A 16,234-nucleotide genomic window follows, 5' to 3' on the forward strand; every position below is an offset into this window, starting at 1 on the left:
ACGTGGTGTCGGGAGCGAGCAGCCGCAGCGATGGCAAGGTAACCCACACTGCAGCGTCCGGGCCGGCCGAGCAGCGCGCCGAGTCCTCAGCAGACGCAATTCTCCTCTGGACCAGGAGAGGATGTGATTCAGCCACCTGACGTCAAAGCCACGATACGTTTCTCGCTCCACAGCTGCACAGATGTCCATCTTGTTGTTAACGACACTTCAACAGGCCTATCAACGATGATTTCATTTGATTTTCATGATGATTTCGTAATATTCATATTTAATGAGTATAACTGCCCTATCTCACACTACTGTAGGACAAGTTGTCTTACCGTTTCCCAACTTGAAGATGACTTTTTCTCTGTTATGTGTAATTGTTAAACAGAGATATACTCGCTGTGAAGCACCGGACCAGAAGAGAAAGAGAGATAGTCGCTGTTGGGTCATTTCCCTGGATCCGCTAGATGGCGCTCGTAACTCATTCGATTGTAAACCACCTCTGGATCACCTTTTTCACATAAACGGCAATCATGGTGCAGTTAGGGGGCCTCGGAGCAAAGACTTACATTGACAAGCCCCCGCCCTCCTCCCACTCTCTGTGCACGATATAACCTTTCACCTCCAGCTTCCCATCAACTACAGACCCAGCAGAGTATAAAACACCAGAACAACTCCAGGGTTTCTGTGTGTGCACTAGTTTGGGGTATTAATGCCCTAAAAACTTTGTTCCAAACCGTGTATGACGTTAAATAAACGCGAGAGTCCTGTGAGGTCTTTGCTTCTTTGATGCTTGATTGACCTTACTATCCCACAATATGTTTTGGTTGATTAATAATGAGTCTGCTTTCCCTTTGCAGATGTAAAACCACACACACACACACACACAGGCAGAGGCAACATATGAACTAATGAGAAATTATCCTTTGAAAATAAACTGCTGTGCATGAATGCACCTGCTGACTGCTGATCATCCTATATGCTCATATCCATTCAGCCAGTGCATTCAAGTGAGTTCGAACCATTTAGCTCAAGTATAGCTTCACAGAGTGGCTGTGTAGACTTGTTGTTTCTGTTCATCTGCTATGATTGCATGGGCTCATTTCACCTGTACATTATCTCATATTATACTATAGCTTCATGTCATGTCATCTTATCGTTGTGCATCTTTTCATCTCTTTCTGGCCTAAATAATTGGTTTTGCTGGTTGTGCCCTTTGGCTGACGCACCGCATGAGACAATCCACATATTAGTGTTTGGTCTTTAAAAAGGCTCAGCATCCTAATGTACGTTCACAGCTGTTCCTAAATAAAACCTCTCATGGGAGCAATGCCAACTTGGTCTCATCTAACCATGTCCTAACATGAGGTTAATTCACTCTGTATTTCTACTCCTTATCTATTCTCATCAAATTATGTTAAAAGAGGGCATCATTTTGTATTGATAGTGCTTTTTTGACAGTGATTGTTGGTCAGCTGGTCATGTGTTCATCGGGGAGAGCCTGCCCAGAGGGAAGCACAATGTCACAATGTGTTTGTCTTGGTGAGGGCGAGAGAAGCCACGCTATTTCCAGGGAACTAATTGCACCACAGACAAAACAGTGATAAGTATAGAGGCGTGTGACCTGTTCTAATAATACCTGAGCCTACTATACGTGTTTTGTTTTAACTGGGCCGGATCACGAATATGTGCGGTTATGCATGATGTTGCCTCAGGCAAGAAATAGCCATATATATATATATATATATAAATATATATATATATATAAATAGGTGGCTTTATACATATATATATATATATATTGATATATATATTTATATATATATATATATATATCAATATATATATATATGTATAAAGCCACCTATTTATATATATATATATATTTATATATATATATATATAAATATATATATATATAAATAGGTGGCTTTATACATATATATATATATATATATATATATATATATATATATATATATATATATTTATTTATATATATATATATATATATATAAATATATATATATATTTATTTATATATATATATATATATATATAAATATATATATATATATATATATATATATATGTATAAAGCCACCTATTTATATATATATATATATATATATATATATATATATATATATATTGATATATATTCAAAATGTTGGTGCATAGAAACTTTTGAAGAAAAAAAAAGACTGAAATGAACTAAAACAAACTCTCTCTTGTCTTCATGTAGCCTGCTGGGCGGCCTCACTTCCAGGTGAGTAAGGTTTATTTACAGTCATATCAAAGCGCATGCAGCCATGAATCACCTGTATTGTTCTGATTGGTTGGTTTTCTCTGCAGTGATGTCACAGTGGAGCTGCCGTTGCAGCTCATGCACCCCAAACCTGAAGGTATTTTTTTAATAACTCACACAGACTAACATTATCCTGCTGATACCAGTGCATCTACTGACTTTTCCTTTTTCATCTTCTCATCCTATTTTCTTTCTCTCACATCAACCTGCCTTCCAAACTGAGCAGAGTGAAGGTTGAACATCAGCGTAGTATACCAGATCCCTTTATCATATGTTTTGGTGATATCACCTAGAAATCGTATTGTTGAGATTTATTGTACAAGTTGTTAAGCAAGGAGAACAATTTAGGTGACATTCTGACATTTTTTTCAGGAATTATTGTATTAAATGGTTCTTTTCATGTTTTTTTCGATTACAGTGTCTTGAAAGAAATCTCCCCACAGTCGAGGTGAGGTTCATCGACAGTAGAGTTCAGTTTAAGTGGATATATACACAACCCTGAAGACATATTTGTCCCTGCTTTGTTTTCGGTGTGTTCACATGTGTTTATACATGGTTATACATTAGGATCCGTTTTTATGACCGCTTATTATCTGTCAAACTATCACGAAAAAAAGTAACAATTATAGTTAAACTCCCAAGGCATTCAACATGAATGATTGAGGATTATTTTGTATTATTTAAAAAGTAATTTTCCTATTATGGTAGGCAACAATAAATGCAGTTCAGTGATCATCCATATTTCTTCTTCCCAGAGAGGATGTTACGCTGGAGGTTGAGAAGAAACCCACAGAAAGACAGGAAGACAACGAGGGGATGTGAAAGAAAACAAAGAAGAAGAAAGATGTGACTGGTGAAATAAACCCATACAACAATAACCAAGCAACTGGAGAGAATGAGCTTTTTGACGCACCAAACGTACAGATGTAACAGTCCCCTCACAGATTCTGTTGTTCTTGTTTTTGTTGTTTAATTATTGTCAATTAGCTATAGTACTCTGTAAAATGGTATCCAACATTTAGAGACCAAATAGAACCACACAAATACAAAATTAAAATCCTTTTCAATTACTTCAGAGTATGAGTGGCGTAAAATGGGAACTCCGTTTGAAGCCTGAACAAGCCACTGTGCTTTGGACTACAGTGGTCACCTGTTCTTTTGAATGGCACTTTTCTCTTTCCGTAAAATGTATCAGATTACCCATAATACAATAAGATTGTTGTAAAAACTGAATTGTTGTGGTGTAAGTTTTGTTTCTGTTTATGTCTCTGCTGATTTCAGATTACAACACATTGCTGCACTCAACTGGTGTTTGTTTTATTCAGCGGGAGGTCAGTGTCAACCCTGTGCTCATTCTCTTGAGCTACAAAATGCACCGCATTTTGTAATTATGGTGCAATTTGTTATCATATGTTACGCTTAAGTTGGTATGGGACACAAAATATGAAGCAAAGGCAATTTGAAGATCTTATACATAAATTATTGGGTACAGTAATTCTCTCACACACACACAATCATTTATACATATATATATATATATATTGATATATATATACATACATTTAGTTTTCCACATTACAGACTATAAACTGTAACAGAATATTTGTTGGTGCTTACCCTTGTTCAGATGTGGCATATTATAAAATCAAGCTCTTTTGTTGTCTATTTCTGTAACGGCTATTGGTAGCAGGGACTTGGTGCGCTCCCTGGGCAAGGAATGCGAGCCTCCTGTATACTTCTATTCAGTGGCGGCTGGTGGAACATGTTCTAGGTCGGGCCATCCAATCAATTTCAGCAAACATCCCAGTATGATATAATGCAAAAAAAATGAAGGTATCAAACACGTATTACTACATTGCAGTTAAATATTTAACATTTATTCCAACACAAAAAAAGCAGTTAATAACACTTTGATAAACACGTCAGGACATCATATTTTTGTCACCCTCACAGGGAATTCTGTATAATATATATATACAATATCTATATATATATATGTACAATATATATATATACAATATATATATATATATTGTATAATTATGTTCTGTATAATATGAAACACACACATACAGATATATATAGATATATACAGTATGTTGATATATATATATAAAATACAATAGAATATAACAGAACATGTTTATTTATTGAGATGCCCCTATGGACCTTGTTATAGGGAGAAGTAAACATGAAGTGTAATTATGAATACTGATGTTAAATTGAGCTATGATGAGTTTTCACTGTTAATTTGACCAAGTTAAGCAGATGAGACTGAGGACAACTATGTAGAAGAAAAGATGTTCACTTTGCCGAATATGGCTGACAGAGTTCTCCATGTGTGCCCTGGTGTTCTCATGTTTCCTTCCTTTTTCAGACAGGTGCTTCATGTCCCTCACTCCCGTCACTGTCCATGCTGGATCTGTCCCTGTTGTTGTAAGTTATTAGCGTGACTGCATCCAGCCGGCCAAACCGGTTCTGGCGCTCGCCCGTAGAGACTTCTCCTGACGAGCTATTATTGACTATTTGTATAATTTATTATAATTTTTTTTTTTTTTTTGTGGCTCAAGGTGGGGCCACGCCCCTCTATTGGCCAGCCGCCACTGCTCACAACCTTTGTCGACAACCACAGATGATCGTGAAGCAAGCAAGCAAGCTATCAAATGAAGGCCACATGTGCAGTGTAACTGGAGTTACAAGGTTGCAGCAGATGGTGCTAGAATTAAAGTGATGGTGTCCTCTCAGGTGCTATTTGGGTGCGGTCTACCTGACCTAAGGCCTTCAGCCCTGAACCCTCAGGGACTTAACTGACGTCACCTGGTAAATGGTTGAGTATTAGAGACTGCAAGTGCTGTAAATGGTATAAATACGAATGTGACCGAACGTTGCCGCCTTGATGGGGCTTAGGGCTGTCCCTCTGTCAAAAAGTGTTTGAGATCTCTCGCACACATTTTTAGCCCTTCATGCAGTTGTTTGCTGCTGTTCAGGATGTTAAATACAGGGCTTTAAAGTAAACATGGGATGTTACATTACTTATTCAAAGATTTGTAGCATTTACTCAGGATTTGTTTTAATTTTGTTTTTAATCCATCCATTGGAATGGTTGGGGGATCTGAATGTCATCGCAAGAAAAATAAGGAATTGAATAGGAAAATATTGTTCTGTTTTAAACTTTCTAATGATAAAATCAGCTGATCATGCATCCTATTTATTATAAACAGAGTATTCAACTCAGGAAGCTTTGAACAGCTTTGAGCTGTGATAAAGTCAAAGGTGGGGCCTGTTTCATGCATGGTTACCTAAAGTTGAGCTGGTAAAAGTGCTCATACACATGAACAAGAGGCCTGGGGAGCACAATGATTAGGATAAGATGATGGTACGATCAAGAAAAGCCACCGGCAATCTAAAAAAGTATCGACAAGTTGTGAACACATTCAGGAATGTGTCGGCCTGTTGATCAACTGGAAGGAACTATAGATCGAGATCAGGATGTTGTTGGTTTGTGACTCCAAAGAATGAGTAGATTGCTTTATCTCAGGACCTTTTTATGAGTTTGTGTCAGACATGACAATTTTATACCAGTAATGGCAGCAGCAAAGAGTGCAAACTGCCAAGTAAGATAAAGAACTATTGAGTCACACTCCAGTCACTGACGGATTTAATCCTGAGGAACAAAGTGTGCTATGTACAACTGTATGAACCAGTGAAATACACAAACCTTTTACTTTTTATTGATGAAATCATTTGAATACAATATACTGTGCACAGATGCAGGTAAAACCATCGTCTTAAACTGACATTACCATCAAATCAATCATCAATATAATCATCAAAACTATTTCAAACTGTACAGTTGGCGCTCATTCAGTGAATAACTTTTTGTGTTGAAATCAGTGGAGTTGAACCGCGGTTAATCATGTGTAACTTCAGAGGTGACTCGTGCTGAAAGCTTTTATCACAAACGGAAACTTTACTGCAACCAGAACAGCTCAAGGGGATTGTTTCCTGTGTGGGTATTCATGTGTACCTTTAGATCTCTGTTGCGCACAAATCTATCACAGCAAACTGATCAGCTGAACGGTTTCTTTCCTGTGTGGGTTCTCATGTGGCTCTGTAAATTTGAACGCTGGTTAAAAGATTTCTTACAGACTGAGCAGCTGAAAGGTTTTTCTCCTGTGTGGATTCTCATGTGTATCTGTAAATGTGAACGCAGGTGAAAAGATTTCTGACAGACTGAGCAGCTGAAAGGTTTTTCTCCTGTGTGGATTCTCATGTGCATCTGTAAATGTGAACGCTGGTTAAAAGATTTCTTACAGACTGAGCAGCTGAAAGGTTTTTCTCCTGTGTGGGTTCTCATGTGGCTCTGTAAATTTGAACACCTGTTAAAAGATTTCTTACACACTGAGCAGCTGAAAGGTTTTTCTCCTGTGTGGGTTCTCATGTGGTACTGTAAATTTGAACGCCTGTCAAAAGATTTCTTACAGACTGAGCAGCTGAAAGGCTTTTCTCCTGTGTGGGTTCTCATGTGTCTGTTCAGAGTTCCACTCTCGCCAAATGTTTTCTCACACTCAGAGCATCTAAAAAGTTTTTCACCAGCGCTACATCTTGAATCACTGACACGGACTTCATCAGGTTTCACATAGTTTAAACCTGACTGAGGTTCTCTGGTCTTCTTCCCATCACCACCCTCAGTGTCAGAAGAGTCTCCAGTCTTCTCATCAGTATCTGGTTCTGGATGTCTATCTGGATCCAAGTTCCTGTCTGGTTCTGGTCCTCCACAGTCTTCTCCATCAGCTTCTGTTCCCATCTGTTTAGTTTGTCTTTGATGAAGCTGTGAGGACTGAGCTTCCTCTTCTTCATCTTCACTCTTCACAGGAGTGAATGAGAACTTGACATCAGCCTCCTCCAGACCTTGAAGCTGCTCTCCTTCCTGACTGGTGCAGAGTTCCTCCTGTTCTTCTTTAATGTGTGGGGGCTCTGGGTCCTCCTGGTCCAGACTGGAGCTCCACTCCTGCTGCTCAGAGGGAACCTCTTCTTTAACCAACAACAGCTGCTGGACGTTTGCAGGAAAACAGTAAACACACACAGAGGGCTTACAAAGACATTTTAGAATTGAGCAAATAGTCTCCTGGACATACACTTCCAGAGTATCACTAGAACCAGATAATACAATAATGTAATCAACTTATGTGACCATTTAAAATAGTTAAAAGGTAGTTAAGTTCATTTGTAAATAGTGCAAAAACAAACGTTTAACTTTCTAATTTTTTTTGTTATCACTCTGTAGAGTGTATAAATACGTGTATTTATATAATAAACATTTGATATAGTGCATGTTTTTTACATTAGTAATTCATATTGTGCATCATTTTACATTATTGTTGGTAATAAATTAATTTAAGCACCAAAAAATCTGAAGAGCCATTTGGGAGCCGAAAGAGCCGGCTCTTTTTAGTGAGCCGAGGCAAAAGAGCCGGTTCTCTAAAAAGAGCAGGAATTCCCATCACTACAACAAATCTGAACGGTAACGGAACTTAAACTGTAACGGAGGGAAATGAAGACTGTGTAGACATCTTAACGCTGATTGGCCAAGACTCGACACGTCGCATCAAATATGTTTTATTGCGAAGATCACGACATCACATTTTCTCCTGGTCTCACTCCAATCTGAGAAACGCTGGCTGGCCAGTTGACCCCCCCCTAAAAAATAAAAACTCTACGGATCTACACTCACGTGGATGATATATATTTGATTCAAAACTGCTTATTTCGCCGAAAAGCGACACGTTTGCAGGTATTAAATCAGGAGAAGAAAACGACGAACTGCAACAGAGTCTCACTCCAAACTACATTAAAAGCTATCAGCCGGAGCATGAACAGTGTTTGAGAGAAGAAATAAAGTGAACCCACGTGCTCTTTGTATCCGGATTTCCGGGTTGAGAACAGCGTCCAGAAGTTCCCGTTGTCGCTTATTCGCCTCTTTTGAACGAGAGAGTTCCTCCTCGTACTCTGCTATCGTTCTTTCAAACAGACCAAATATCTCTTCATCAGCCGCAGTTAGTCGCTGGTTGACTAAATATCTCAACATTTCTACTTTAGACATTTTCACTAAACCACAGCAAGTTTTCCTCCAGACGAACTCCGTTAAAAACACCGTTTACTCTCATTAAACTCTGACTAGCGCTGTGTTGGTCACTTCCGTCCCCGTCCGTCTGTTTCCAGGTAGCATGCTAAGCTAACTTCAATAGCTTTATAGGCTACCAGGAGATGAGTCCGCTTCTTCTTCTTCTTCTTCTTCTTCTTCTTTCACTTTAATGGCGGACTACAAACCAATGTTTAAGGCGCCACCTACTGGACCGGAGTGTGTAACATCATGACTTTATGACAGTTATCATTTAAACACAATAATAATGTTATTTATAAATATAATGAAACAATTAGAAATAAACTTCATATTGCAGTCATATTCTGGCTTTTTAACCCGTTCCATTCAAAATGTTAAATAAAGCCCTTTTAAGCTGAACTTGTTGTCCCCTGTCTCTAACAGTCCTTTGATGCTCCACTCCCTTCCTGTATCTACCACTCTGTTCTTCAGTCTTTCTCTTTCCACCCTGATCTTCCTCCACTCTATCAGCACATGTTCTACAGTTTCTTTACAGTTGCATATCTCACATTTATCCCACTCTGTCTTTTTCATGATGTGTATAATGTGTCATTGAGGCCTGTATGTCCGAACCTTAATCTGAAAATCTTCTTTTCTACTTTTACTTCCATCACGTCTCACTCTGACTGATGTCTGAATTGTGTTGTAATTTCTACCCTTATTGTCATAATTCCAAATTTCCTGCCAAGATGTCCCATCCAAAGCTTTTACCATAGAATGTCGAGTACTCCCAACCATTGTACAGGACAGTCGATGCTGTGTTTCCGTTAAGTCCACCCTGAATTCTAATCCAGTGTGATAGTGCTGACTCAGTTCTCCTCACATGTAATGGCAGTTGCCTGGATTTCACCAGCAATGCATTATGGGTGTGGTTTTGACTCGGGAGATGAGTCAGAGGAGAACCATCCAGAAGAAAAGGTGAACAGATAAAAGTCCATTCAGACAGGTTCTACGAGGAACATCCGGTTCCGCTGCAACATCCGGTTCCGCTGCAACTTGGTGGGTAACAAAAGCCCCTTAAACGAATAAAATAGTATATCATTACTCCTATCTTCAGTTACCTTCCATCTGGTCCATATGTAACAGTTGTGGGTCATGGAACGCGACGACTCAAGTGATTGTTTTCCAACATTTATTTATTGAAGACAAAATATCACCAATGAATTGCCTTCAGACATTTCATAATACGTAGTTAATTTGTGATACTTATATGCATGTGTTTAATCATACATTTATTTGTCATAATAGTAATAAAAGATGGGATTGAAATTAGAGTCACTTTGGCTCAGACATTATAAATATTTAGTAAAGAGATTCATTTAAGTAGAGGTTTTTAAATGTCCACTGTGGGAGACTCCAGGAGGGGGCGGTAGTGCGACGTTAAGGAGGCTAACTGCCGCAAACCTCAAAAAAGAAGAAGAAACTCAGCGACTCTGGCGTCATCACGTAGAACGTGCAGCACTGAAGCAACATGGCTCTGAATGGAGGTTTGTGAAGTTATGATCTTATAAGCGAGCGAACTTTGACATTTATCTCGTTTACCCGTGCTACTGACAAATACGTATTTTTTCGCGCGCGTGTTGTCATTGATTACCGTGTATAATCTTATTTTTACTAAAAGTGTTCGTCAGCACCGTATAGACTATGTTAGCCCACGTTAGCCGAGTTGGTTTGCTAGCTAGCTTATCATTTTCCAGCAGAGCACTGCGGCAATGCTAATCACGTTTTATAACAACACAACGAAACATCTAAAGGTTATAATAAGTGCAAAAGTGTTGTGGAGTCGAGCTAATACATTTCACAAAGGGCTAACAGACAGACAACATATACACACACGCTACAGAAGTGCAAAGTGTGTTATTACAGCAAAAAGCTCTGAATTTTGTGAGTACAGTTGAATAAAATCAACACTTTGTCACTGACCCCAGATGACAAGGACTTCGAGTGGGAGCCTCCAACAGAGGCCGAGATGAAGGTGATCCAGGCTCGCAGGGAGCGACAAGACAAAATCAGCAAGCTGATGGGAGACTACCTGCTCAAAGGATACAGGATGCTGGGAGAGTGCTGTGATGTGTGCGGGGTGAGTCAAGTGGACTTTTACGCTGCGTGTGTGATTTTTGGTCGCCTCAATAATGTAGAAAAGATGGAGTCGTTCTATCACGAGTGTTGAAATACGTTTGGTTTGTGTCTCCAGACGATTCTTCTCCAGGACAAACAGCACAAAAACTACTGTGTCTCATGTCAGGAGCTGGACTCTGATGTTGACAAGGACAATCCTGGTACACACACACACACACACACACACACACACATATGAGTATTAAGGAAACCTGCTGTCTCCTTTCTGTCATGGCTGCTCATCTTGCTTTGTAGGTGTTTGTAAATACCATTTGTGCTTCTTCCCATCTTTCCCCTTCTCCCTTTTCTCCGCTCCCCTCAGCTCTGAATGCACAGGCAGCGTTGTCCCAGGTGCGAGAGAGACAGCTCGCGGCCCAGTCCGCTGCACCCTCCCAGGTCCCAGAACTCAATGGAGGCCCCAGCAGCAGCACCAGTAGTCAGGCAAGTGTGTCCGTTCCTCTGCCCAGACCGGAGCACTGTGAGGGGGCTGCAGCAGGGGGAAGAGCTCTCCTGCCTCTGCCTGCTGTCCCTTCTCCTACAACCCCTGCACCCACCCCTGCCCTGGCACCTCCTCGCCCCCCAGTAAGTCCACCCACCCCTGCCATCTCACCTATGCTGCTAGAAGCTGAGGAGGCTGTTCTCGTCAAACTTCGGTGGGCCACTAACCAGCTACAGAGTTCGACCTCCCTGGAATCGAGTATCCAGCTCTGCAGCCTGATCACCAGCTGTGCCAACTCGCTGCGCAGCCTCAAGGAGCTCAGCCAGTAGCCGCCACGGAAAAGGTTGAAACCCTGGAGCGCCGTTTCTTCTTGCCTCTGTTCTGGAATACTGACTCTGGTTCGCTGCTTCCCTTTGACTGGCTCCCTGCATAGAACTGAATTTGAAATTGGTCAGCAAATGCACTTGAAATAAGATTAAAATGTCATAAGTTCACAAGTTGCTCTTGAGTTAGCATACCCTACATGGCCGGCAGAAATATCATGTTACATTGTTTCCTTAAATGTTTAAGTACACCTGTTTGAACATTTGACCGTTTTTGTCAATATGTAAGTTATGATGTAGTGACAAGAACGGAACATGTCTAAATGCACATTCGTCATTGGTAAGAATTTAAAACCGTCTGGTCATTAAAACATTTTAAAATAAGACTTAATCTATTATCTACAGTAAAAGACTGCAAACGTAATTCTGCAGTTGACTTTGATTGATCCTAAAAAGGCCACCACATTGATATCAGGGTAAATGATGAGTTGTTCAGTCGGGTGAACAAAGGGTGTTGGTTTGCAAATTCAATCAAAGCTAAAGCTCTAGTGCCCAAATGTCTGTATAATTGTGTGTCTGCACACGCAGCAGTGTCTATGCTGAGATACAACACTACTACACTGAGTCATCAATTCAAATGTAAAGTCTGTGAGTGTGTTGTTGAAAACACCAGTCCTCTGACACAAGATGCATTTTTCTATTGACTGTTCAGTCTGGATTCAGATGGATACCCTTGTCTCCGACTTGCCGGTGACGCAAAGATTGTGAATGTGTGCGGGCAGTTCTGAGGTTTTTGTAAATATATTTGATACGTGGTGGTGGTGGTCATGTGATGCTCAGATGAAATGGGCGACATTCAGGAGTCAAATTCATAATTCTTCATTCATTAAAACCATCTAGAGCAAATAAACTGTGCACTGTACGTCAATAGACAGCACTTCATGTTAGATCAAAAGCCAGCTTCAGTGTTCTAGTGTTTTCTAATTCTGCAGTTTGCTTCGTTCCACAAGAGGGCGCCAAAATGCTAAACACAATGCCGCAAAGTTGAATTGAAAAAAACGCTGTATTTAAACAAGTAGTATTTCAAGTACCAATAAACATGTACATTTCCGTTTAAAACGTGTCCCGTGAATTACAGTCGTATCTTTGTTTCAACACAAGTTGCCACAATCACACTGGAAATGAAGTCATTCACACATTTATTTCATTTACCTGTCTGCTGGTAAATGGTGTTGCGTTGGACAGAATGAGTGTATTTGTTGTGTTTGTGTCACAGCAGTGAACCAGTTCAATCAAACAATACACAGACAGACAGTCTCTCTTTCCCCCAAAAAAACACCAGCGGGGCGTGGCGCCGCCGGGGGGGGGGGGGGGGGGGGGTCTGTGTCTGTGTCTGTGAACTCTCACAAAGGAGAGAGGAAACAAAACAAAGGCAGGAACTGGAAGCGTGACACTAACTTCTAATTCGGTGCCTCTACCGCAGAAGACAGCGGTGCATTTGACTTGATTTTCCTTTGAAAAGCCTGTTTCCGACACATTGGACACAGCGTCTGCTGCAGGAGAGAGGAAGACAGCACCTTTGGGTGACGGTAAGACAGCATTAGACTGTGCGGGGTCTCTCCTGAATGCAGTAACTGTGCGTCTCCTGCAGAGGCAGCGGTGCGGCGTGGCGATGAACGGCAGTCGGCGCGGCGCGGCGGACTGTCCGGTGAGCGGCGTCTTCTCGGTAGACGGGCTGCCGCCGCTGCCCAAAGGCCTGAGCGGGATCCTGAACTCCAGCGGCGGGTCGTGGCGGGACATCGAGAAGGTGCACAGCAAGAGAGCGCGCATCCAGGCCGACATCAGCCGGGGCGGTGGAGACGCGCCGCGCGGTTACGGAAAAACGGGGGGACTGGACGCCGCTCTGGCTCTGCTGCGGAAAGAGATGGTAAGGTGGTCTGCGAATATCCTGCCTTTGTCTGTGTGTGTGTGTGTGTGTGCGCGTGTGTGTGTGTGTGCGTGTGAATAGCGCACAAATTCAACGTTCTGTGCAAAGAAAACCTGCGCAATTGGCCTGTTTTGCGTCACACAAATCTACACTTATGATTATAAACACATTTGACAAAATTATCTGAACTCAATCTTCCCTCTCTGGCTTTTTCCAATAAAGCAAACAATACAAAGTAATGGGGATGAAGATTTTTTCATGCTATTTATGTGGTAGAAGGTGAAAATGAAAGTTCCTCATGTGTGAATAATATTTGGTGGCCAGAACATATTTTGTGTTTTTTGTGTAACAGGTCGGCCTGCGTCAGCTCGACATGTCTCTGCTGTGCCAGCTGTGGTCTCTCCACGAGGCCATCCAGGAGTACAAGGGCTACTCGCTCCTGTCCGGGGCCTCGCTCAGTGCTGATAATGGATCCTCTGAGGAGGATGATGAAGATGAAGAGGAGACAGGAATCCCCTCGCAGCCTCTGTCCTCCTCGTCCTTGCCTCCACCCGGCAGCAACTCCAGGGACCAGTGGATCAAAGACTCCTTTCATATTCCCTGATGTAGACACACTCACATGCACCATGTACTGTGCTGTCTTCTCAAAGTTCATGTGTACCTTCAGGCAACACTTACACTAGTTTTTATACCATAAATCTTCTGGCCGGTTTGTTTTTCTGGCCGTGGGCCAATCAAATGACAGCAAATGAATATCTCAGCAGAAATGAAGACCAACTGAGAAGAAAACCAAGATGTTGTTCTGTAAAACAAGCAGGACAATGTTTCCCATCGCACAGTATTTTCTGCCATTTAGTGTCTTGACTGAAGTGTCGTCAATCATATTATCTGTATTCTTTTTAATTCTGTGAGCATTTGACATAGTATACACATTTTTCTCACCTAAATATAAGGAGGAATTATTTTGAAAATAATGTCTAGCTCGTCATTTTATAAAATTAGATATTTATATGTCTCCCGACCCTGACGTTTCCTGTCTACAAAAGAGCTCTACAAAAAAAGATTGCACGTTACTTCTTTAAAAGTATCTTGGCTGCCTATGAAATGTTCAAAACGTTTTTGTAACCTCTGTTTTACGTTGTATGTGCTGCTTCTGTCTCGGCGAGGACACTCCTTTTATCTGGACACCTCTCTTGGTTAAATACAGTTATGTGTGTTTATTGAAATATATTTTGCTTCATCTAGAGTAGGCTTCATCAGTCCAAACTCAAAACAAGCCTGAGTAAAAGCAAGGCTAATGTTAGGAAATGATTAAACTAAAGGCTGATTCTGGTGGGATTCTACTTGGATGAAGGCATATTAAAACGGATTCAATTCTCATGAATAATCAGCTTTTTACAGTGTTATCTGTAGGTAGTGTTCATGAAAGCATGTTGTTTTTAAGCTCAAACCTTTAGAACTGTACAAAGCATGGGACTATTCAACTGTGTTTCATGAAGTAAAGTGGCACAGTCTGTCTGATGGAAACAGTTGCACATGCTCATGCTTCAGAAAAGCCAGTAAATTACTTGTTTTGTTTCTAAATCTTAAAATGAAACTCCAGTGTACACCACAGGCATTCACAGCGTTTCTGTATTTGAATTAAAGGTAATCAGAGGATGAAATTGCAAAATATGACCAACAGGGGGCACACTGTCACTAGTCACGAGAGCTCCTTCCCTCCTCGGACGGTCATGTCGAAAGCAGCAGAGTGGGGGAAAGCATTTGCTGCGTGGAGAGCAGCAATGAAGGGGGAGTGACGTTTGGAGTAGACAGCCTCATGCTGTTCTCTATTTATAATCAACATATGTTGTGGTTATTGTTAGAAACGATCTGCCGTTTAACTGGGTGGGTCCGTCTCTTCGTCACAAAGCATGTCTCCTCACCTGTTTGTCTCTTCATTTCCCCCTTTCTTTCTCTGCCTCTCTTTGTCTTTTTTGTTGTCCATCTATCAGCAATTAATGTTGGTATCACTCCACATAGTTACTGTTCCTGCACTGTAGTGAGTGCTCATTTGAATAAATAGACAGCAGGCTGGAGGTCAGTGGCTGTCAGCAGGGACTGGAGCGCTGGAAAGGACTTTAATGTGTTACGCCGTTACAAGACGAAAGGCCTGTGTTACATGAAAAGTGGAAAATATGTGGACGCACGCGGGTCAGGTCTGTTTACGAGGAGGTATGTTGAAAACAGGAAGCCGTACAAACTGTTGGTACTGAGAGCAACAATGCTCCTTCTGAATAATCGACCCACGGTGTAACATTACAACAACTCTGAGTCATGAGAGAGTTGTTCCCGCTGCTGCTGCCCTCCACCCCAGCTGCCTCTGTCCATCCATCCATCCCTAAAAATACACTCCTGCTCTCACTGAGGAAAATCCCTGTGCTGACCTAGCTCGAACACACACACACACACACACACACACACACTGACTGGCCCTCATGGAAACTATTCCTCTGTATTTAACTGGATGAAACACGTTTCTTGAAAGCACTGAATGACGCAACTGAAACTCAGGAAGTGCCTTTAGTATGAGCTCAATTCTTATTTTTTGATAACAGCAATGGGCTTTATGCATTTCATGCTTCAGTTAAGTTAAGTGAGTTGCATGACAGCGTACAGGGTTACACACCTGCAGTAGATCTGAGTGTGCAGAGCTGATTATGTGAAATGGTCAGATAAGCCTGTTCCAGTGACACAGACAGTCAGGATCAAAGTCTACAGGCATGACAGCAGACTGCGATGTTTCGCACATACAGTAAAGCAGCAAAGATAAAGACCCTTTTTGCATAATGCTGCATCACCACACAGTCTTTGCATATCCTGTCTGTCTCTCTGCTGTCACTGAAGGTTGGAGGAGGGCTTGACTAAGCGTGGCTCCGTGTGGATTATTGCCAGAAAGAGAGAGAGACAGTTGTCAATGAGAGCCGCTGCA

General features: G+C 41.3%; 2 protein-coding genes across 2 annotated transcripts; both read left to right on the forward strand.

Moving 5' to 3' along the window:
• Positions 1-9,882: 9,882 nt before the first annotated feature.
• Positions 9,883-12,444, forward strand: znrd2 (zinc ribbon domain containing 2). Its single transcript, XM_079283039.1, has 4 exons — positions 9,883-9,943; positions 10,385-10,536; positions 10,651-10,735; positions 10,897-12,444. The coding sequence occupies exons 1-4, from the start codon at positions 9,928-9,930 to the stop codon at positions 11,340-11,342; spliced, it is 699 nt and encodes a 232-aa protein (XP_079139165.1). The 5' UTR covers positions 9,883-9,927; the 3' UTR covers positions 11,343-12,444.
• A 510-nt stretch (positions 12,445-12,954) lies between these two features.
• fam89b (family with sequence similarity 89 member B) lies at positions 12,955-14,612 on the forward strand. Its single transcript, XM_079283184.1, has 2 exons — positions 12,955-13,263; positions 13,616-14,612. The coding sequence occupies exons 1-2, from the start codon at positions 13,009-13,011 to the stop codon at positions 13,865-13,867; spliced, it is 507 nt and encodes a 168-aa protein (XP_079139310.1). The 5' UTR covers positions 12,955-13,008; the 3' UTR covers positions 13,868-14,612.
• The last annotated feature ends 1,622 nt before the right edge of the window (positions 14,613-16,234 follow it).

Source organism: Melanostigma gelatinosum (assembly GCF_949748355.1).
Source record: "Melanostigma gelatinosum genome assembly, chromosome: 14".
Taxonomy (NCBI): Eukaryota; Metazoa; Chordata; class Actinopteri; order Perciformes; family Zoarcidae; genus Melanostigma; species Melanostigma gelatinosum.